Here is a 23,912-nt window from a genome sequence, read left to right as displayed (position 1 = left end):
AAAGAAAGTAGGAGTATATTTAAGAGGGAAATCAGGAGGGCAAAAAGGGGACATGAGATAGCTTTGGCAAATAGAATTAAGGAGAATCCAAAGGGTTTTTACATAAACATTAAGTACAAAAGGGTAACTAGGGAGAGAATAGGGCCCCTCAAAGATCAGCAAGTCGGCCTTTGTATGGAGCCACAGAAAACGGGGAAGATACTAAATGAATATTTTGCATCAGTATTTACTGTGGAAAAGGATATGGAAGATATAGACTGTAGGGAAATAGATGGTAACACCATTCAAAATGTCCATATTATAGAGGAGGAAGTGCTGGATGTCTTGAAACGCATACAAGTGGACAAATCCACAGGACCTGATCAGGTGTACCCGAGAACTCTGTGGGAAGCTAGGGAAGTGATTGCTGGGCCTCTTGCTGAGATATTTGTATCATTGATAGTCACAGGTGAGGTGCCGGAAGTCTGGAGGTTGGCTAACATGGTGCCACTGTTTAAGGACAAGCCTGGGAACTATAGACTAGTGAGCCTGATGTCAGTGGTGGGCAAGTTGTTGGAGGGAATCCTGAGGGATAGGATGTACATGTATTTGGAAAGGCAAGGACTGATTAAGGATTGTCAACAAACTTTGTGTGTGGGAAATCGTGTCTCACAAACTTGATTGAGTTTTTTTGAAAAAGTAACAAAGAGGATTGATGAGGGCAGAGCGGTAGATATGATCTATATGGACTTCAGGAAAGCATTTGACAAGGTTCCCCATGGGAGACTGGTTAGCAAGGTTAGATCTCATGGAATACAGGGAGAACTAGCCATTTGAATAAAGAACTGGCTAAAAGTAGAAGACAGAGGGTAGTTGTGGAGGGTTGTTTTTCAGACTGTAGGCCTGTGTCCAGTGGAGTGCCACAAGGATCGGTGCTGGGTCCTCTACCTTTTGTCATTTACATAAATGATTTGGATGCCTGCATAAGACGTACAGTTAGTAAGTTTGCAGGTGACACCAAAATTGGAAGTGTAGTGGACAGTGAAGAAGGTTACCTTAGATTACAACAGGATCTTGACCAGATGGGCCAAAGGGCTGAGAAGTGGCAGATGGAGTTTAATTCAGATAAAAGCGAGGTGCTGCATTTTGGGAAGGCAAATCTTAGCAGGGCTTATACACTTAATGGTGAGGTCCTAGGGAGTGTTGTTGAACAAAGAGACCTTGGAGTGCAGGTCGCAGAGGGTGGTACATGCATGGAATGAGCTGCCAGAGGAAGTGGTGGAGGCTGGTACAATTGCAACATTTAAAAGGCATCTGGATGGGTGTATGAATAGGAAGGGTTTGGAGGGAAATGGGCCAGGTGCTGGCAGGTGAGACTAGATTGCGTTGGGATATCTGGTCAGCATGCACGGGTTGGAACGAAGGGTCTGTTTCCATGCTGTACATCTCTATGACTCTCTTAAGCAATAAAACTGCACAAACCTAAATGAGGCAGCACTTCATTCATATTTTCCAGGTGCTCGTTATTTTAGATAAAGATTTCCAATTCATAATGATTTATAATTAGCCCTTCTGCCCCTGGGAACCTGGTTAATACGGTCCAGACTTATATTGTTCAGGGCACAGCAATCAACAGAAATCACAGACTTTCATCCCATTAGCCTGGATTAGGTTAAAGCCTAGGTCAAAGGAATCATACTTCGAACTAAAGAAATATACCAAATTGAAAGGGCAAAGATAGACTAGAAAGAGCTTCTTCTGTGCTTTTGAACTTAAATTGGATAATCTGAAGGGAACAAAAGGTCCAATATCTGGATTTGGCTTCAGGTGAAGTCTGAAATTAAAATTTGAGATGAACAGATCATGACTGTACTTGCAGTAAATTTATTGGAAAATAATTTTAAGATATTAATGGTCCACTCCACCTCTGAAACTGGGCAAGGGAAGACTGGCAACAACTTTTCTTGTACTTTTCATAAACAACCAGGTCTGTATTTTTGTACTCCTGAACTTCAATGCACTGCATCATCACATCTAAAGGGCTTCCATGGCACCTTTTCAAGACAAACCTCATTCACTGGATGTGGGCATCATTGGCCAAGCCAACATCTTTTGCTCATCCTGGAGAAGGTGGTGAAGAGCTGCCTAAGATTATATTACTTGATAACATAAGATTGTAGGAAATAAACATCTTATTTCAAGCATCGAATCTTGTCTTCAGTGCGAAATTAGTTTTTTCAATCTTCTTCTGTAACCCAGACCAATACTGAATAGATTAACAAACCAAGCCCCCGTTTATAATCAATGGGAAAACATGCAGTAAATCTAACTGAACAGCTTGATGAATGGGGGTGGAGTGGGGATGGTGATTAAGTTTATGTTAACAAAATAACATGCTATTATTTTATGCTGTACTACTTCTAAAAAGAATCATAATTAGTTTCTGAAATATTACAATAATGGACAAGTTTGTGATGCCACTGGCAATGCTGTAATAGTGCAGATATGGAAGACATAAACTGGAATTCAATCATTCTTCATCCTCACTTTGTTATGATTCTGAGAATACATTTTAATTATAGATTCTCACTATGTCCTGTTTTCCGACTGTGTGCTAATCCATGGATCTATAAGTATGCACTCCATCCTCTAGTCCTTAGTCACAGTGAACAATTGATTTCTGAACAAGTGCAACTCGGTAAAGACACAACCAAATAGAATGTTCAAGGTTTTAGCACTACAGTTGTTGGAATGTTTTTTGGTGCCCACAGATTTTGCTATATTCAACACACTCCGTCACTTCTTGATGTTATATGTATGAATCAAGTTGGCTGAAGACCGGCATCTGTGATCATGCATGAATACAAATATATTAACAGTTTAATTTGGAAACACTGTGGCAATCAAAAGGTCTTCAGAGTGACTTGGTTTCAGAATTGGTTTTTCAAATTTGCAACAAAACCAGAAACTAATTAAAAGAGAAAAAGTAACATGACAGCTGAAGACATAATAACGAAGTAGGGAGAAGGATCACGGTCACATTGCAACACACGTATGAAGAAATGAAAGACTCACTCACTAGTGAAAGCTATTTATATGCTAATATGGTTTATGGATTGATGAATGTGTAAATCACATTAAGGGAAATGGTGAAATGCCTAATGTGCTCAATTTGTTTTAGCTATAGTCTTTATATAGTCTATAAAGAAGCTTTACGATTATAGGATTGTTCAATGTGTATAGGAAGAGTTTTGGGGATTTCTCCATTATTATCATGAATTACGTTGCAAGCTATTAATAATGATTAAAGGTTTTCCCACCTTATTGGTTGGAATAGGTTGTATCCATTGTGTTTACTTTGTGTTGCCATTAAAACATTAATACTCACTTCTTTGGAGCAAATCAAAAACTAACCCTTGCAACAGGTAGTCCCATAGACAAATTTAAAATAAATGAAATTACTGACCTACTGAGTACTAACAACCATTTCATTAACTGGCTTCTGCACCAGAAAACAAGATGGAAACTGGAGCTCATTTTCTGATCTGATAGGGTAGGCAACTGTGGCTCTACGGACTTCTGCAGGTTTCACCAAATGTTCCTCTTTTTTAGTCACCACAATAATTGGGAAAGGGTCAAACTATTAGCTAGCCATTTAGTTGTTTTTTTCACTATTGCTCACAGACTTTGCCCTGCTTCAGTTCTGTCATTTTTATATTTAACAAACAAAAGAGTCCAAAGGAACAGTTCACAACTATGTTCAGGAGATTAAGTTTTCATTCCTGGAGACTCCAGGACAGTTCTGGACATTTGATAACACTATAGTCTGAGAAGGCTGCGCTACAGACCTGAACAGAGCTGTGGAATCTTCAGGCTGCAATTGGAGAATGGCAAATGGAAACATGAAGGTAGAAACCTTGTAAGACATGTAAAAGAGTGTCTTACAGCCAATGGAGTCCTGCACAAAGCTGATTAGCAGATTCTGGAGACATCACCTACGTCTGGGTGCATCTGGATTGTAAAGATACAAAATTGACAGGAAACCCTGGACTTCTGTATCTAATTAATGATAATTGAATATCATTTACCATTTAATTCTGTCCTTGGAGGAAATTCTGAAAAGCAGTGGACAGTATCAAGGTGATGGAGGCTCAAAGTAATGAATGAATCTCAGCATCTAAACCCTCGCACATCAACCTTTTTTGAAATAGGTATTTTCCAGAGAAAAAATTGTCCTGTGATATTTATCCAATACTTGGGCTTGATATACATCATAATGCTCATTCGTTACTCATTCTTTCTACAACTGGACCTGAGTTTGCCTTGTGTCTGCTCATTTGCTCCTCTGATACCCTCCTATTTAGTCTGTCTAGCTGCCTTCTATTCACTGGAGATGTTTAATGGTTCACTGATGTGCAAGATTATGCCAATAAAATGTTTATTACATGTTCTCAACCCCTCTCTCCAGCTGTGCAGAACGAACCTAAGCATCAACATAGCACTATTCCCAGAAAAAAAACATAGACATATGTTGAGATTATTAGAAGCTGATTAGACACCCACAGACTGCTATGAATAAATCACAGAAATGGCTCAGGGTCACATTAATGGCTTTGTTGTTGCATTTCTAAAATGGGGTATTGAAAGTAACAATGCTGGTTTTAAGGTGGGACTTTGCATACAATTCACAGTAGTGGAACATTACTTACCATTTGATCCACAAGCATGCCTCAGGAAATCAAAGCGTTAATTGATATCACAATCAATGTTTATCAATGACTGGCCGCAGTGCCCGGCTGTGACTGGCACTTCAAACATAGCAATCAACTTTGGAATGCGCAAGTCAATTAGTTTGTTGCCCAATCTTTACCTGTTTCTGAGCTGCTTAAGTCAAATATTGAAAAATAGAGCTGTGAGAAGAACTTTGTAAAACCAGCACAAAATATTGAATTCTCGTTTGTCTTACTTTCTATTGCAGCTGAAAATGTGTTGCTGGAAAAGCGCACGTCAGGCAGCATCCAAGGAACAGGAGAATCGACGTTTCGGGCATAAGCCCTTCTTTTATGCCCGAAACGTCGATTCTCCTGTTCCTTGGATGCTGCCTGACCTGCTGCGCTTTTCCAGCAACACATTTTCAGCTCTGATCTCCAGCATCTGCAGCCCTCACTTTCTCCTTACTCTCTAATGCAGTTGTGCTCAGAGGGTGCGTCAATGTACCCTGTTTTTACCCCTCAGGTTTGCACAGTTGTAGCGAGCAGAATGTCAGGCTGCTTCCAAAGCACGTTCGGTACTTCTGCTGTTCGTATTGCAGAAGAACTACTTGTGTGTGCCAGCCTTATGCTTATGTTACCAAAACCAGCTTCCTTATTTCAATGGCACAATCCTAGATTCACAAAAATCATGGTTATGATCCTGCCATAGCTTACAGCACAGGAGGTATCTGGTCCATTATGTTAGCCGTGGCTCTTTGCTAGAAGAATCCAATCATGTTCCTATTCTACACAGCCCTGACTCATGTGTTGCTTCAAATATTTATTCATCTTTTTGACCAAAAGTGTGAAGGATCTCTATTTCAAGTTATTTCTGTGGTAAAGAATTCCATGCTTCAACAACATTCTTCAATAAAGACACTTTTTCTATTTGATGACTCTCATATACGACTCCTTGGTCAGAGGAACTAGATTTTCAACAATTTTCTTTATTAAAGTTTAAAAATCTCCTTAGAATCTATTCCAGTGGATATAGCTCTAATGCCCACATCCTAGTCTAAATCTTCTGTCTAAACCACAAATAAAAGGGGATTTACCACTGAAGTACATTACTGTCAACTCTTCTTGAATTTGACCAACACTGCCACAGTCTTGCCTTCTGCTTCTAGGTCAGAATGTTGGGTGTTCAAGAGTCACTCTAACTACTATAGACTGACACTGCTGCCCAGTAGTGAGAGAGTGCAGCTGTGTTGCAGGAGCCATTATTCATACGAGACATTAATCTAAGATCTCATCAGCCCACTGTTGCGGACATAAATGATTCCATGGCACTATTCAAAGAAACCAGGAGTTCTTCCAGTGCCTTGGTCAGATTCCTGATGAAGGGTTCTGCCCGAAATGATGATTCTCCTGCTCCTTGGATGTTGCCTGACCTGTTGTGCTTTTTCCAGCACCACACTTTATCGACTTTGACTCTCCAGCATCTGCAGTTCTAGTATTTATACCTCAGTCTAAAAAAAATAGAACAGGGTACTTTCTAATTGGGGAAAAGTTAGAAACAATGGGAGTCCAAAGAGTCCTGAGAGTCTGGGTCTCATCAATATTTTATGATGCTGTACAGAAAATAATCAAATGGCAAATGGAATGCTGATCTTTATATCCAAAGCGTCAGTATACAAGGAGGAAGAAGCAATGCTTCAGATATGCAAAATCCTGGCGAACAATTCTGGGTACCAAACCTCAGGGAGAATATAATGGCCTTGTAGGAAATACAGCTAGTTTTTGTAAGAATGATATCAAAACTCCAAAGGTTAGGTTATGAGGAGAGATTGTGCAAGCTACAATTGTACTCTCTAGGATTTAGAAAGTTAAGGCTAAGATTTGCTAACAGTTTTCAAGATACTAAAAGAGACAGATTGAGTAGACAGTAAAACTATTTGCACTGGTTGGGCAACCCAGAACTTGAAGGAACACTGTAAAAATTAGAGTCAGTATTTTCATGGACTGAAATAGGAAACAGTTAAGCACATTAAGGCTGGTAGAAAGTTTGGAATTTTCTTAAGTGCCAATTGAAGTTAGATCAATTAATTATTAAATATTTGAGATTGATGGATTTTTGTTAACCAAAAATATTAAAATAACATTGGGAGAAAGGTGGATCTATGGAGCTAGTCCACATATCAGTCATGATATTTCAGACCTGATATTTCTTTTGTTGCCATTTGTGGGAGTTTGCTCTGCTGATTCTTTTCCTGCACAAGTACTCTCAAAACTGACAGCCTTTGAACTGAGCCCATGCTGGATTTCAGAACTTTCAGCAATGAAAACTTAAAATGCCTTAATCCAGTTAACAGGAACACATATAAACCAAATTATGCATTCCCCAGATCGTCATTGTAACTAAGGCGCTGGACAACTACAGCATCGTGCTTTGCAGATGTGAGTTCAAATCTCACTCTCGTCGCTGTTTCTGTAAATGCTCATGCCAGCACACCAACTGTATGTTTTGCCCACTTGTGCTGCAATGGTAGCATCCCTACTCCTGGACCAGAAGACCTGGGTTCAAGTCTCATCTGTGAGGAGAAAGTGAGGACTGCGGATGCTGGAGATCAGAGCTGAAAATGTATTGCTGGAAAAGCAGAGCAGGTCAGGCAGCATCCAAGGAACAGGAGAATCTATGTTTCGGGCATGAGCCCTTCTCCTGAAGAAGGGCTCATGCCCGAAACATTGATTCTCCTGTTCCTTGGATGCTGCCTGACTTGCTGTGCTTTTCCAGCAACACATTTTCAGCTCAAGTCTCATCTGTCCCAGAGGTGTGTAATAACATCTTTGAGCAAGTTGATTAGAAAAAATACGTTAAATTAAGAAAAAAATAAAAAGACTAAAAACCAAATTATATGATTGCAAAGCATTTTCAGTTAATGCTAATATAAATTCATTTTTTCATGCAGTGAATTTATTACTCTTTCATGATTTTTCTACTTCTTTTAAATTTAGGCAACCTGTTTAAAATGAAAAAAAAAGATCAATACGTATGTCCAACATTTAGTTAACTCCCATTTCTGGGCAGACGGTTTTGAGATTCTGTCTGTATTAAAACAATGACCAAACTTCAAAAATACTTTCCTGGTTGTAAAATAATTTGGAACATCATGTGGTTCTGATAGGTGCTGTATAAATGCTAATTTATTTTATTTGTAAAGTTTATTTTTTTAACCTATGTATCCTTCTACTTATACTGCTATATTTCACCTTATGCTATATTTATGATCTTCTGATTATCTTTCTGGATGACATCTTATTGAATGTCTTCGAGAAAATACATAAGTCCCACAAACCAAGATGTTGCTGGCATTTATTTAATCAGATATTCTTCTGTAAATAATATTTTTAAACAAAATGTTAATTTCATTAAACAACTCTATACTAGCTGTCCTGGAATAGGTCATGCATTTCTAAATGCTCCTTTTCTCTGCAAGATGGGTTTGTAAATTTGTCTGCAACTCAAGATAAACCAACAGGTCTGTAATTAGCTTATCCTACTTTCCTTTCTGGAAAGAAGTTTTACATTGACAGCTTCCCTGTCCTCTGACACAAGTTGCATATTTAACACTGCAATTATAATTCCGAACCGATTTTTTTCATTCGCCTAAGATACATGTTATGAATAGAAGGGATCTAGTTTTAGTGATATAAAGGTATGTAGCTCCTGCACCGAAGTATCTCACTCACAATTCAAACTGTGGAAGAACAAACTGATACGTGGAGTTGCAAACCAGAGGTCTCAGGAATTGCCCAGCTTCAGCCAGGCACTAGTCCCACCACTTTCTGATGAAGGGCTTTTGCCTGAAACATCGGTTTCCCTGCTCCTCGGATGCTGCCTGACCAGCTGTGCTTTTCCAGCACCTCACTCTTGGCTCTAAACGTCAGCATCTGCAGTACTCACTTTCGACCAATCCCTATGACATAGCTAAGATTAGTCACTCAGCATGGCAGCTGACCATTATTGTTATTAGGAGTTAAATTCCGAACATACTATTTTCTTTTGAATCAATTGTCAGCTTGATAAGTTAGCATTATCACACCTTGAAGACACAAACATATTTAATCAGATCATTTGATAAATAAGCACATTTCTCACTTCAACAAGCTGTCTAACAAACGATATAAGGTGAGATGAAGCTTCTAAACGGATAACAGTGTAAAGTGGATAAAACAGCTTTTGACGGAAGTAATGTGCTTAACGGTTTTTGTCATTCATGATTAGGAAACACCAATTCTATTCTACTATTCTTGAAATGTTCAGCCAGTCTGCCTCTTGAGGATTTAGCACTTAACAAATTGCAACACAAGACAAAAATAAAACACTGGAGAGATGAAGCATATGCTGACATGATTCAGTAGAAGTACCAAACCCAGGCTGGAGTTGCTAATGCAGGTTTGGTGTCTTGTGAAGTGCCAGCTGGATGAATACTAATTATTCTACCCCTGCAGGGCATCACCACTTCAGAAAAAACATCGTCTTCGCACAAATTAGCAACGGGTCCGCTTGAAACAGCTGACAATATTTCCGTTACAACTGCCTAGTTCAGCCTTAAAAAAACTTGGCACGAGAGATAAGTTTCACTTTGGTCACCCATATTCTAACAGACAGAAATGTCAACAAGACTTATCTGGTTCAAGACTGCTACAGAACCTTGCACACAGTACAGCCAGCATGTTGAAGTGATGGCTGTGAATTACTGTTATCAAAATATTTGCAATGACACACATATTTAAATAAATTGCCATAATAAATGGGGAGAAGCTTTCATGAAAGAACATACCTATTAAAGAAAAGACAGACAAATGGAGCTATTAGTCTAATGGATTCAATGTTGCACTTGAAGCAATTATTTAAACACATATCATTTAACCTGTATTATAAGCCTGATGGAAAAGAGAAGGTATCAGTCATCAAAGGATATATTTGTCACAGTTGAAGTGCCACAACTGGGGCAATTATTTAGTCTTTACAGCATAGCAGGATATTATATGCCAACTGGTCAGCTTCTTAGAAAAGACCCACTTACATTGCCCCACCAACAGGCTGAATATCAAACTCTGAAGATTGTTCCTTGACAGTGTCAAACAGCTTGTTCCACCACCTACCATTACCTTTGAGTGAGATTCTAATTTGTTCACAATTGGGGACAGTTGTGGAGTTCATTACAATTAATCTTGTGTAAGGACAAGAATGGTTTTTTTTTGCCTCAGCTATTATCTCCCCTGCTCTCCTGGGAGACACTGATACCTTCCTGGTCTCTTTTGAATTAACAGCTATTACGAATGAACCTTGGCAGCGAATGCCAGTAGACTGTTTGATTACAGAGCGAATCATGGCTGATCTCTATCCTGCCCTCACCTATAACTTTAACCAGCTTGGCCAGTACGGTCCCTGCTCACTGGATAAACTTACTGGACTATCAGGAAGGGTTGGTGTGAGACACTCATTGCAGTTAAGAGAGTGGAGATGCTCATATCATTTTCCTGCGATTGGTTTAAACTGAGATGTAAGAGATTAAGGAATGCGTTAATCTACAGCCCCACGATACACCTCGAAAGCAACTACCTGAATCTCTCATTATGGCCAGTGAATTCCACAAGTGAATATCTGAGCCACTAAGTTTGGGAAGTAGGAAGGTTTGGTTCTCAATTAAATTAGCTAAACCCAATTTGAGCAAAGATTGGCGTGCTCGCATTGGCTTCAGCAGCTTGATGGTAAGTAGGGGAAAATACATTAGGCTTCCTGCTGCTGATGCCTGATTACTTGATGGCTTTGCATTGCATATGTTCCATTAATTCTCAAAATGAAGAGGAAAGCCATCACACAAAAGATTAATCAAATTTGCAGAATCTAAGATGGCTAATGAAACTGATTTCTGGTCAACATACAGTGATGTTCAGTGAAATATCGGTGTGGGGTCGTCTGCTGAGGACAACATCTGGACTCTTGTGCTCTCTGTGCTGATTTAACTACATGAGAGTTATATGAACAATGATCCTCTGGGTGAAATGTTCGAGAATAACGGTATAGGTAATTAAGCAAGGAGCTGATGGCTTCTGAAAAGTAGACGAAAACAGTAATCAACACGAATAAACCTAAGAATATTATCATGAAATGTTAGGGTAAAATTCAGGTGTGTCTGTTTCCATATTGAGAGAATTATTAATTGAGGTTAGTGTATCTGATTTTTACCCTTCCTCATTTCCAGGTTATCAACTCTAACTAGAAAATCATGTTGAAAATTTACCACATTTGTTTGACCAACATTTTTAAAAAATTACAATAGATGGAAATGTATTCGAAGAAGATTAAAAGCAACACACTGAAGTCAATAAAATCACGCAAAGGGAGATATAATTTTCAATGGTATGGTACATAATAAACAAAACAATGCCAAATTCTCATTCTCTTAGTATGGTCTCCTGCATATACCATGATGAGAGTGCTGCAAGTTGATCCTTAGTTTAGATAAAGCTATGCAACCTGATATTTACATAGAACATAGAACATAGAAGAATACAGCGCAGTACAGGCCCTTGGGCCCTCGATGTTGCGCCGATCCAAGCCCACCTAAACTACACTAACCCACTATCCTCCATATACCTATCCAATGCCCTCTTAAATGCCCATAAAGAGGGAGAGTCCACCACTGTTACTCGCAGGGCATTCCATGAACTAACGACTCGCTGAGTGAAGAACCTACCCCTAACATCAGTCCTATATCTACCCCACCTTAATTTAAAGCTATGCCCCCTTGTAATACCCGACTCAATACGCGGGAAAAGGTTCATACTGTCGACCCTATCTAACCCCCTAATCATCTTGTACACCTCAATCAAGTCACCCCTAAACCTTCTTTTCTCTAGTGAAAACAGCCCCAAGTGCCTCAGTCTTCCCTCATACGATTTTCCTTCCATACCAGGCAACATCCTGGTAAACCTCCTCTGCACCCGTTCCAATGCCTCCACATCCTTCCTATAGTATGGCGACCAAAACTGCACACAATATTCCAGATGCGGCCGTACCAGAGTCTTATACAACTGCATCATGACCTCAGGACTCCGGAACTCAATTCCTCTACCAATAAAAGCCAGTACGCCATATGCCTTCCTCACCGCACTATTTACCTGGGTGGCAACTTTCAGAGATCTGTGTACATGGACACCAAGATCCCTCTGTTCATCCACACTACCAAGTATACACTGGAATGTACACTGGAATGCTTATGACCTTGTATGTGTATGTCCACATTCACTCAGATCTGATTTGACTGGTCAGTGTTGAGATAAACCTTAGCCTTAATGACATTTACAAAACCCAATAGCAAGCACAGCTTCCATTCTCAACCAGCTAGCTTGGAATGCTAAATAAATATTCCCTAGGGGACCATTACTAACAAATATGTTGAAGTGAAGTGGTGCATTCTGAGGCAAAGCACCAGCTCAAAAGGCTGCCTCATGTCATCCTGGTTTTTACATCAGTGACATTGAGAGGAGCACGGGAGAGGATTACTATTACACTTCTGGATCTTTCTAATGGGAACTATGGCTGAGATATTTCACAATTCACTTCAATTGTGGTCTGAAAAATTCAAAATTATCTTTGCTGAAAGGCTCCTTATGATGAATAAAGTAATAAATAAATACATGGGTCTAAGGAACAAATGTCTTGATAGTTTGATTTTTTTTAGATCTTGCAGTAGTTACCACCTTAACAGGAATAACCTTCTATAGCACCTGGCAGAATTACTGAAAAACTCTATAAACGTGGCACAAAACCCACTTCACTTTTGTCCTTTGAGGCTTAGGAAAGATCAGTAAGTGATTTCTAAAGTCATCTGTAGTTCTAAAACCATCACACTTCAGAACTAATGAGAGATAATTGTACTTGCATTTATAGAGGGACATCATCTAGGTCTACAACTCAGAGAATAGCATGATAGAAATTAATTAGTTCTTTCAGGATAGCCAATTTCAGCAAACATGCAATTTCAAAAAGGCACGCTGGATGTGAGCTTATGAAAAATTGCCTTCAGCTGCCACTAAGGCGAAAAGATATACAAGAACTTCTGACAGTTTCATATTTTTTCAGACAATGAAGACCTGTTGAATGCAAGTATAATATCTAAAAATATTATGCAGTCTACCAGATAACATTGCTTTAGTCATTACATTTTTACAAGTTGTGTGTGGAGATTTCCATTAAAGATCATTTAAATGAAGATTAGGAGTTGTATAATTGGCTACTGATTCATTATTATCTGGATTATAGTATTGCACAAAGTTAAAATGACCCCCTCAGTGTTTTGAGGAATTGCATTCCTTCACTCCTGGAACTTTTTATGGGGTTTAAATAGTGCAAAGTGATAAATGTCTTCAGGCCAGAGGCAAATTAAACTTATTTTTAAAGCCAAGATCTATAAACGTGTTAAATAAAAATATATATTGCAATTGAAAATACTAGAAACTAACAAATAACTTACAAAATCTTATGCTTGCCAGAACAAAACATGAAATATTTGTTTTACAATTTAAGATGGCCAAACGTTAATGTTGGGAAGAAATCCACTTGGAGAAATAACATGGGTCAGTGAAAAAAACATCAGAAAGTAGACAATGGCATAGTGAGATGAAATGATGTGCTGTTCAAACAGTCTGTATTTAAGCCATTCCCCATGATACATTCAGGCTACATGCAAAACATGTAGCAAGATTGGGAACTCGTCAATAAATAATCTCAGCTGCATAAATCCAATCCAATTGTAAGTGTGGGATGATTCTCTTAAAATGGGTTCAATGGTGCTTTCTCTGAAAGTGCAGATCTAATGAAGCTTTTGACAATCTCCAATTAAAGATCTTGGATTCCTTCAGAGCTGGTAATTTGTCTGAGAAATAGTAGAAAATGGACATTCCTGGCAGCTGCCCTTACCATATCTGATATTTACTTTAAATTTGGTCAAAAATCACCAGATTATAGTCCAATGGGTTTGTACGAAAACACGAGCTTTCAGAGTGTTGTTCCTTCATCAGGTGCTGGTGAGTGTGGAAGACCTTAGACACAGAATTTATATGGAAATGATCAAAGGGTCATGCAAACAAATTGAACACACTTCAGATGGCTCTTAAATCTTTAATCAGTCAGAAGGGAGGTGCAGGTTTTGATTGATTAAATCTCAGAATTTCTTTCAAGTCACTGAGATAACTTCAGGTGTTTTCAATATAAAAGAGGTGACACTTCCGGTCAGGCAATGTATTTTAGGCATGAGATCTTGTTTAGAGTCTGTCTGTGTCTTAACCTGGAGTCAGACTGGTTCTTTTTCCCAAGTAGGAGCTCATAAAATGTCACATTGACTGACTGTGTGCACACAATGTGTAGACTTCAGGTTAAGACCTCCATTCTGACAGATTAAAGATTTAAGAGCCATCTTAGATGTGTTCAATTCGTTCGCATGAGTTGTATGACCTTTGACTTTTTCCTTATACATTCTGTGTCTAAGGTCTTCCTCTCTCATGAGCACCTGATGAAGGAGCAGCACTCCAAAAGCTACTGTTTTCACATGAACCTGTTGGACTATAACCTCATGTCATGTGATTTTTGACCTTATCCAACCCTGTCCACCAGCATCTCCACATCATACTTTGAATTTATAATTCAGTGCATAAGACCTTTAAGTCAGGTATCTATCAACACATGTCTCAAAGTGTAATATCTATGCAATATAATATATAAGTCTCATCTCTTTCATGACTTTGGGAGTGATGCTGAATAAGATTTGAGTGCTGGTTTAAAACAGGAATATATTTCTTGCTGGTTTTCTAGACAGAGGTCAATAGAAGCAGCTGGATGCTCTAACAGGTAAGATGACAAAGTTGGAGTGTTCTTCAATCAAATCTATCCAGTGACTTTGTGATATATTTCATGTAGTTGACACTGAGATCGAACTACATATTGATGTTAATTGATGAAAGTGCTTTCTCTCTTTAACAAGGGAAATAGAAAAATTGCCCCCATAATATTTAACTACAATACTGAAAGGGGAATCCATGTAACCCCCCTTAACAGCAAAATCCATTAGACTAACATGCCAGTGTGAGACTTGCCAATATTAATGTGAAAGGAATGAGGATGAGAAAAGATGATACAAAGGAGATAACGTACACATTTAGTACCACTGATTAGGATGAATTATTGTAAGACATTGTACAACAAGCTAGTTCCTTCACTCGGTATACTACAGGGTTATTTCTGTATGAGTGAAATATCAGTTTAGGTTTCCACATTACATATACAACAAGCTGGAAATAGTACAGTGATGCAATCTCTTGTGATAGGTAAGCTCACAAGTTTGCTCCTAATACTCACTATGGGCAGAGAAACACCATGAAAAATAATACAAAAATTAATAAATACATTAACTCATGTAACACAGTCTCAGTTCTGGAGAGCATCCCCACATATGTAACTGAGAGTGGCAGATGGGATCAGTTTGGAAATCAATGTCAACATTTAACAACATGCAGGACAGCGGGTCTCCAAATGCTACTTATCCCTCTCAAGAAACTATTTATGGCGTTATTTTCTCAGCATGCCTTGCAAGGGTAGATACTTACATCAAACATATTTTCTATATACATTTCCTCATTGACCTTGTCCCGAAGTATGTCCTGGTTCTGCCTTACAAATGTGATGTAGGTGTCTGCTAGGTCCATTCCAGGTTGCTAGAATGAAATAGATGAAAAGAAAATCTCATTAATGTGATTTGTCTTGTTAGATCTGCACTTGTGTTCCTTATTCCCCGATGTTTTGATTTAATTTTATTTATTATTGTTACACGTACTGAGATACAGTGAAAAGCATTGTTTTGCATGCTATACAGGCATATCATACCATTCCTAAGTACATCAGGGAAATAGAACAGAATGCAGAATATAGAGGTTTGTAAAATCATGAGGGGCAGAGATAGGGTAAATAGACAAAGTCTTTTCCCTGGTGTGGGGGAGTCCAGAACTAGAGGACATAGGTTTAGGGTGAGAGAGGAAAGATATAATATGGACCTAAGGGGCAACTTTTTCATGTAGAGGATGATGCGTGTATGGAATGAGGTGCCAGAGGAAGTGGTAGAGGCTGGTACAATTGCAGCATTTAAGAGGCAGTTGAATGGGTATATGAATAGGTATGGGTTGGAGGGATATAGGCCAAATGCTGGGAAATGGGACTATATTAGATTAGGATATCTGCCCAGCATGGACAAGTTGGACTGAAGGGTCTATTTCTGTACTGTACATCTCTATGACTCTATGTTTGGTGAAAACTAAAGAATGGCTATCAATGGCAAGGTGACTTTAGGCACCAAACATGTGGAGGTCTGAGAGCAGACCTCATGAATGCTGATCAGAAATTTTGAAAGGAAAATGTAATCACAAAATTGTATGGCTGACTGTCCAATTGGTTACAGCCAATATGGCATGATACATAAAAGGAGTGCTAGCAGGCTTAAAAGACTGCTCTTTTAAAAACTGTGAATGTTGGAGTTCTGAAACAAATAAAAACAGAAATTGTTGGAAAAGCTCAGCAGGTCTGGCAGCATCTGTGGAGAGAAAACAGAGTTAATGTTTCAAGTCCAGTGAGCCTTCTTCAGAACAGATAACGTTAATTCTGTTTGCTTTCCATAGATACTGTCTAGAGTGTGCTGCTGCAAAAGCACAGCAGATCAAGCAGCATCTGAGGAGCAGGAGAATCGATGTTTCAGGCATAAGCCCTTCATCAGGAATCTGATGATTCATTCCTGATGAAGGGCTTTTGCCTGAAACATTGATTCTCTTGCCCTTTAGAAGTTGTCTGACATGCTGTGCTTTTCCAGCATCACACTCTCGACTCTGATCTCCAGCATCTGCAGTCCTCACTTTCCCTCTCCACAGATACTGCAAGACAAATAAAAACAGAAATTGCTCCCAGACCTGCTGGGCTTTTCCAACAATTTCTGTTTTTATTTGCTTCAGAACTCCAACATTCACAGTGTTCAGAAAAATTAGCCTTACAATTTTAACTGTCTTTAAGTGATGCCTTAATTCTTGTCTCACAAAATATTTGTATGTATAACATAGAAAACTACAGACACTGAAGAGAATAAGAAACATTTCTAGATATTGGAAAATGTTGCCAGCCATTTAGCATTCACGGTAAACATTTGGAAACAAAACAGAAAGCTTACATTCATACATAGCACATTTGTTTCCCTCTTGGGATGTCCCCAAGTGCTTCAAAGCCAACAAGCTGTATTTTTGTATGTAGTTTAAACACAATCATCTCTGCTGCACTACATGGGTACTGCTTCAAACTAGAAGTATTGGATCATAATTAGATCCATTTATACAGCGCCAGTGACCTGAGTTCCATTCCACCCTTGGGGGACTGTCTGCATGGAGTATGCACATTCTCCTCGTGTCTGTGTGGGTTTCCTCCGGGTGCTCGGGTTTCCTCCCAGTCCAGAGATGTGCAGGCTTGGTGGATTGACAATGCTAAATTGCTCATGGTGTCTAGAGATGTGCAGGCTTGGTGGATTGACCATGGTAAATTGCTCATGGTGTCCAGAGATGTGCAGGCTTGGTGGATTGACAATGCTAAATTGCTCATGGTGTCTAGAGATGTGGAGGCTTGGTGGATTAGCTATGGGGAAATGCAGGGTTACAGGGATAAGTTAAGGGGAGGTGGGTCTGAATGGGATGCTCTTCACAGGGTCAGTGTAAACTCAATGGGCCGAATGGCCTGCTTCCACACTGTAAGGATTCTATGTTTCTAACTGTGCATACAGAGGGAGTCTGTGCATTATTGACAGTGAAACCCAACAATTCCTAATGGATGATTCAACAAATGAGTTGCAAAGTAGTGCTGCCACTCATGATTACCTTGATAACGTCTATGATGGTGGGAGGAGTGGACTGAACATCCTTTCTCCAATAAACACTGAGGAGGGGCCACTTTTATTGAATTGTATGACAGATAACTGACAAGAGATAAACCCTCAGCATTACTTATGTACACAGCCTGAAGCAAATCTCATGGTCTCTGCAAACTTTGGTAGGAGGGGCAGCAGTGAGCACAATTAAAGCAGTTATGTTGGAATAATAACCCTCATAGCTTTCATTGTGTTCAGCCTGCAGAAGTAGTAAATTCACACCAGCAACAGGCTCAGATTGAACTGACACTTCACAAGCCAACTAATCAAGAAATCAAAAGCAAAGCCATGAAAGAATGACATATTCAAAACAAATGGCAGTGAGTTCACTGGGATGAATGCAAGAACTTGCAGAAATGGGGAGGTAGGGATCAGAGAAGCAGAATGACAGCAAGTGAAGAAAAAAAAAACACAGGATAATAAGCCCCTAGGTTTTCACCCCAAGGAATAGCCTGCAGTGAAAATGGTGGATGTGTATGAAAATTATCTGTTTTATTGCCCATTTTAACCCTAACCACTCAAAAGCCAGGATTTTCAAATTTTTAAAGTGGGCTGAAGTTTGACACTTTTACCATCATTTGCTAAATTTCATCCCAAATTGATTGACAGACTTGCTGTGTCTTTTTTAAAGTAAATTTAAGACAACACTCTCCTTACTGCTCATCCACCTGTCACAGACAAGGAGACATATGGGCATTTCACACCTTGAGAATAGATTTTGTCATGCAGTCTGCAGTCTTGAGACAGTAACTAATTATTACTAGAACATACACAACTTGGATGGATTCACAGCAGCAGCTGCTGACATTTACCAATTAGAATTACAGTTCTTTAAAACAATTTATTCTATATTGTAACTAGCACAGAGTAATTATTTATAATGAATGGCTATATGATACATCCCTTATTAGTGCACATCTTGAAAAAACTGTCAAGTTCTCTAGTTTGTCAGCAGGTACCAAGATACTAAGAAAGGAAGCAAACAATTCTTTCATTATTAACACCATTAAACTCCATAGCTCAGCTCATCAGATTGCGCAGGTCACCTTTTGTACTAAAGTAAAATGAAGAGGAAACAAATTGCTTTCTCACACTGAGTTAGCACTTATTAAAAAAATACAAACAACTTGAACTTTGATCTCAGTTCTATCATCTTATTTTTCATGCACTAATGTGTGAATGTCCATGGGAACAATCAGTATGAATATTTTTACGAAATGCAATCAGGATGATGTACAGAATCTGAAGTGTAACGAGGCATGGTGGGGTGGGGGGCAGCATGAGGAGGGGGGTTTAAATTAGTTATAATTTCTCTGCTAAGTATTGAAGACACAAAGACCTCAATGACAGGTATTGCTGGTTAGTTTTTGTCTATCCTCTTTTCTAGATCTGCCTTCCACCACCCAATAAACTGTTAAGTGTGATTCCAATTCTGTGCTTGTGAAGTCATTCTGTCCAAACCAATAAATTGACTCAGTTGAGAAGTGAACAGTACTAGTACTGAAACCAAGTGTACAATAAAAGCAAGGTGTGGGGTGAGTAGAGGGAGGGACGAAACCAAGCGTCTAGCCACATTTCATACCAGTGTTTGGGAGGTGAGCTGGAGTCACAGTGAAAGTCCAACCAATGCCAGATTGTAACTTTAGATTATCATAATTTCCCAACAATGGTATAATTACAACATGAGCTATGTTTCTGCTCTCACTGCATGGAGAGTGAAACTTGTGATTGCAAACTTTCAGTTTATCTGAAACAGCATTGTCAACCTCCATCAAGGTTTGGTTAGGGGCCAATTAGGTAGGCAGCTGAGTTTGTAATCTAGTTTAGATCTCCTGTAGACAGTTAGTTTAGAGAGGATGGGACCATAATCCAATGCAGTTGCAGCTGCTGAAGGACTGTAACCAGTATTTAAAGGAATGTCCCTTAGAGGACACAAGTTGGGGTAAGGTTTCCAGCTGTTGGAATAAGAGTGGAAGTTGGGAATGATTATATTATGGAAGATTCAGATCCTCTTTCTTGATGCATCATGAAGTGTTGTCTTTGCTGCATTAATTGGATAGGGGGTGCAGTGCTGTATTTAATGCTTCAGAGCACCTTAGTTGACAGCAGTCAAACATGTTTTGCAGCAGGTTTGCAATGTACACCTATATTGTAAAATTTGGGAACAGAGGCAGATGTTCATGAAAAGATATTTTGTGCAAAGTCAGCTCATTTTGACAAGATTCATAGTGGGTTTCTCAAGCACTGGTTGTCTGCAGCTGTCAATGCCCCAGATATGTCTGACAGACGGAAAATGTCATACTGTTTTGCCAATGGGGACCCGAAGGTCCAGGTGGACTGTGGGTGCATGCAACTGCTGCCATGGAGTGTGCCCTGAAATGTTGGTGTCTGGTAGCTAAGCTGGAGGAATGCGTAGTGAGTTGGAATCACTATGTTACTGTTCAGATTTTCATGCTGAGAATGGTCACCATCTAATTTCTATCTGGCAGGTTGGAAAATGGGAAACTGTACATCAGTCAGATGAGATAACATAATAATGAGAACGTATTGCATGCCACTGTGTCCAAATAGGCTGCACATTGCTCACTAGTGAGAATCTTACCTTGGTTTCCAACACTTGATAGGAAAATGGGTTTTTCGTTTGCTTTTAACATTGGGAATCTCCTTACTGCTGATACTATTTAATTTCCCCAATTTTCTCACCATTGTTCAGGAGCTGGAAAGGCTATGCCCCAGGTTACAGCCACAAAACCACAGTAACATTTACGAAATAGATGGCTCAAGTATGCATGGTGCAAAGTGATGGCTGTCAATACACAGGTTTTCTACTCATCTTTGCAAGACCGTCCCATTACCTCCCACCTTTTTCCAATGCTTACTTATTAACATTACAACTGAAATTCCAGATACACTGACATCTACTCATCCAGAAAATTGTTGTAGTTACAACCTAGTCACAGGATAAATATTTACGGTCATACAGGACAGGCTAGAGACTGAACAGATCTTTGTCTCAGTTATAGCTTCTTCCAAGTTGTTGCTTGGTAATTCTAAGACCTTAGCCCTCTTTAAAATGGCCTATCTCAGCACCACTTCAGAAGATAATGCAGGAGCAGTGAGACTTAGGGCTGTTATTAGTCTATCCTGTTGGCTCTTATTCCTTTTCACTCACTGTTGCATAGCCATATATAAAAATGCAACAAAACAAACAGGGCATCAGTCTTGCCTCCTTCTGAATTGTCAATGTGGCTCAGTTGGTAGCACTGTCCCTCTGAATCAGAAGGTGCTTTTGGACAATAATTCAAAAAAGTGTAATTAGCGGTAAAGCATTTTGAGATGTCAGGTGGTTGAAGTAAGTTGCTATATAAATGAAATTCTTTTATACTTACTCATATGGAGACACACACTCAATAAGCACATATAATCCAAGCACGGTTTGAATTCATAATTTGGAAATAGAAATCTAACTCTTGTTCTTTTAGGTCATTACAGTTCGAGATAACAAACTGCAAACATTTCCAGTGATCAGAAATCTCCTCAGCACTCCCTCTCACTATGCTTGTCAGAGAATTGATATAGCAACTTTACAAGTGAGGAGGACCAAATATCAAAAGTTACAAAAACATTCCAGTCCTCCATGAAGGCACAGCTCAGCATGTCACCAAAAATTTAGACAAAACTGAAATATTTTCAACCATTGCCTGCAGAAGTCCTGAGCAGATGATCAATCTTGGCTTCTTCTAGAGGTCAGCTTCATTTGCGGCATCTCCTCTTCGTTCATTCAATTCAGTCCAAGTGAAACCAAGAAATGATTGAGCATACTGGGCACAGCAAGGACTTGGGGCCCTGTCAACATTCAAGCTGCAATGCTGATGATTTGTAGTTTAGAGTAGTGATTTTCCACCAGTACGTGTACCATGATAGGGTGAGAAGTGTGCTGTGAAATTATTGTGACTCGGCACTGCTTTACCTGATGTTGAGCTCACATCCATGCTTTCGATCTCTTCCAGAGCCACACTGTCTATAATTGAAGGCAGCATCTGCTCCCATCTACTATGAAAGCACAAATCTCCAGAGCTGCAGTACATGGATGTCTGATACCATTCATGTCGGGGGAGTTCTGAAGATTCAATAGACCTGAAACTTTAACTCTGATTTCTCTCCATAGATGCTGGCAGACCTGCTGAGATTTTCCAGCAATTTCTGTTTTTGTTGAAGGTGGATGGAGCGTTTGTCCGTGGAGCAAGATTTGCGGGTGTTCCTCTCAACAATTCCTTCCCACATCAAAAGGCTTTGCACACACTGGCAGGCCCAGGTTTCCAGCTAAACTGCTGTTTACTCTACTTGTGGTTTGCCCTGATCCATTGTTCAAGAAATAGTTGAATTGAACAGATTTTGATAATGTGTCTGTGCTCATGGTCAAAGACGATGTATATTTTGCCAGTGAATCTGAAACATTAAGACCATAGCCGTAGAAAATGCAAGTAAATGTGACACTTATGAGCAATCAATTCAGCTGAAAGAAGTGGGTGTGCCGTGGAATTGTTTGTCTCATTGAAGTGTGCCTTGATATTGAAAAGGTTGAGAGCCACTGGTCTGGAACTATCATTGCCTCTATCTAAGCTGTTCAAGTGCAGCTAAAACACCGTCATCCTCCTGTCAAGCTGGGAAACGGCTCAGTTATGCTCTGGTCACATGAAACGGGATAAATCCAAACTGGCCAGTTACCCTGACATCAGTTTACACCTCATCACTAGCAACATTAGCAAGATTGTGCTACAAGGTGGCACTTAGTGTAACCTGCTCACTTACTTCAGTTTCAGTTCAGCCAGGAACATTTAGTTCCAGGCCTCATTAATTATTTGTCAAAAATGGTTAAACAAGAGCTGAATGCCAGAGGTGCATGAGAATGACCATCCTTGACATCAAGGTTGCAATTAACCAAGTAAGGCATCAAAGTGCCTCATAACATTGAAGTCAAAAATCACACAACACCAAGTTATAGTCCCAACAGGTTTATTTGAAAGCACTAGTTACTCAGGAGATGAAGGAGCAGCGATCCGAAAGCTACTGCTTCCAAATAAACCTGTTGGACTTTAACCTGGTGTTGTGTGATTTTTAGCTTTGCAGAAGTGGGTACTGCGGATGCTGGAGATTAGAATCAAGATTTAGAGTGGTGCTGGAAAAGCACAGCAGGTCAGGCAGCATCCGAGGAACAGGAAAATCGACGTTTCGGGCAAAAGCTCTTCATCAGGAAAGAGGACAAATTCCTGATGAAGGACTTTTGCCCAAAACATCGATTTTCCTGCTTCTTGGATGCTGCCTGACCTGCTGTGCTTTTCCAGCACCACTCTAAATCTTGATTTTTAACTTTGTACACCCCAGTCCAACACCAGAATCTCCAAATCATGATTTACGTTGAAGTCAGTAGGAATCAGAGAAAATCTCTCCACCCACAGGAATTAGCACAAAGGAAAACAGCTGTGGTTATAATCTCCTCAGGCCCAGACAATCATTCTAAGAATTCTTGAAATCAGTATCCTAGGTCCAACCACTTTCAGCTACTTCACCAATGAGCTTCCTTCCATCATAAGGTCAGAAGTTGGTGGTGTTTATTGATCAATGCTAGTGTTTAGTTTAATTTGAAACTTTTCATAAAGTCCCAGTTTTTGCCTGCGTGTAACAAGACCAGGGCAACATTCAGGTTTGGGCTTATAAGTGCCATACTACAGAAGTGCCAGAGAATGATAATCTTCAACAGGAGAGTATTTAACAATTCCCATGATTCAATCCGCTACCTTTATGGAGTACCCCAGGATCAATATGTTGGTAGAGCTGGGGCTGTGGAGATGTTAATACTGGCTGAAAACTCAATGTAAACAGTTAGGTCAATATTCGCCCCCAAACTGTAAATATTCACCACCCACTTCACCTTCAACAACATAATCTACAAACAAACCAACGGCACACCCATGGGATCTCCGCTATCAGGATTCATAGCAGAAGCGGTAATGCAAAGACTAGAACAAACAGCCCTACCAACCATCAAACCAAAAATCTGGGTCCGCTACGTAGATGACACCTTTGTCATCACAAAACGAAATAAGATAGAAGAGACATTTAACATCATCAACAACACCCTCACAGGCATAAAGTTCACCAAGGAGGAAGAAACCAACAACAAACTCGCATTCCTGAACGTCACAGTCGAAAGAATGGACAA

General features: G+C 39.6%; 1 protein-coding gene across 25 annotated transcripts in view; it reads right to left on the bottom strand.

Annotated features, from left to right (window-relative positions):
- The window catches only part of cadps2 (Ca++-dependent secretion activator 2), a 724,760-nt gene that overhangs the window by 26,439 nt on the left and 674,409 nt on the right, over window positions 1-23,912 (bottom strand). For 24 of the 25 annotated variants that reach the window (XM_043709162.1, XM_043709149.1, XM_043709154.1 and 21 more), the window contains one exon: window positions 15,345-15,452. In XM_043709162.1, the coding sequence (XP_043565097.1) occupies window positions 15,345-15,452 (108 nt within the window). The remainder of the gene's footprint in view (window positions 1-15,344; window positions 15,453-23,912) is intronic. The other variant, XM_043709156.1, reaches the window with a different exon arrangement.

This window comes from Chiloscyllium plagiosum, chromosome 19 (assembly GCF_004010195.1).
Source record: "Chiloscyllium plagiosum isolate BGI_BamShark_2017 chromosome 19, ASM401019v2, whole genome shotgun sequence".
NCBI classification, from domain to species: domain Eukaryota; kingdom Metazoa; phylum Chordata; class Chondrichthyes; order Orectolobiformes; family Hemiscylliidae; genus Chiloscyllium; species Chiloscyllium plagiosum.
This window is presented reverse-complemented; position numbering and strand designations above follow the sequence as displayed.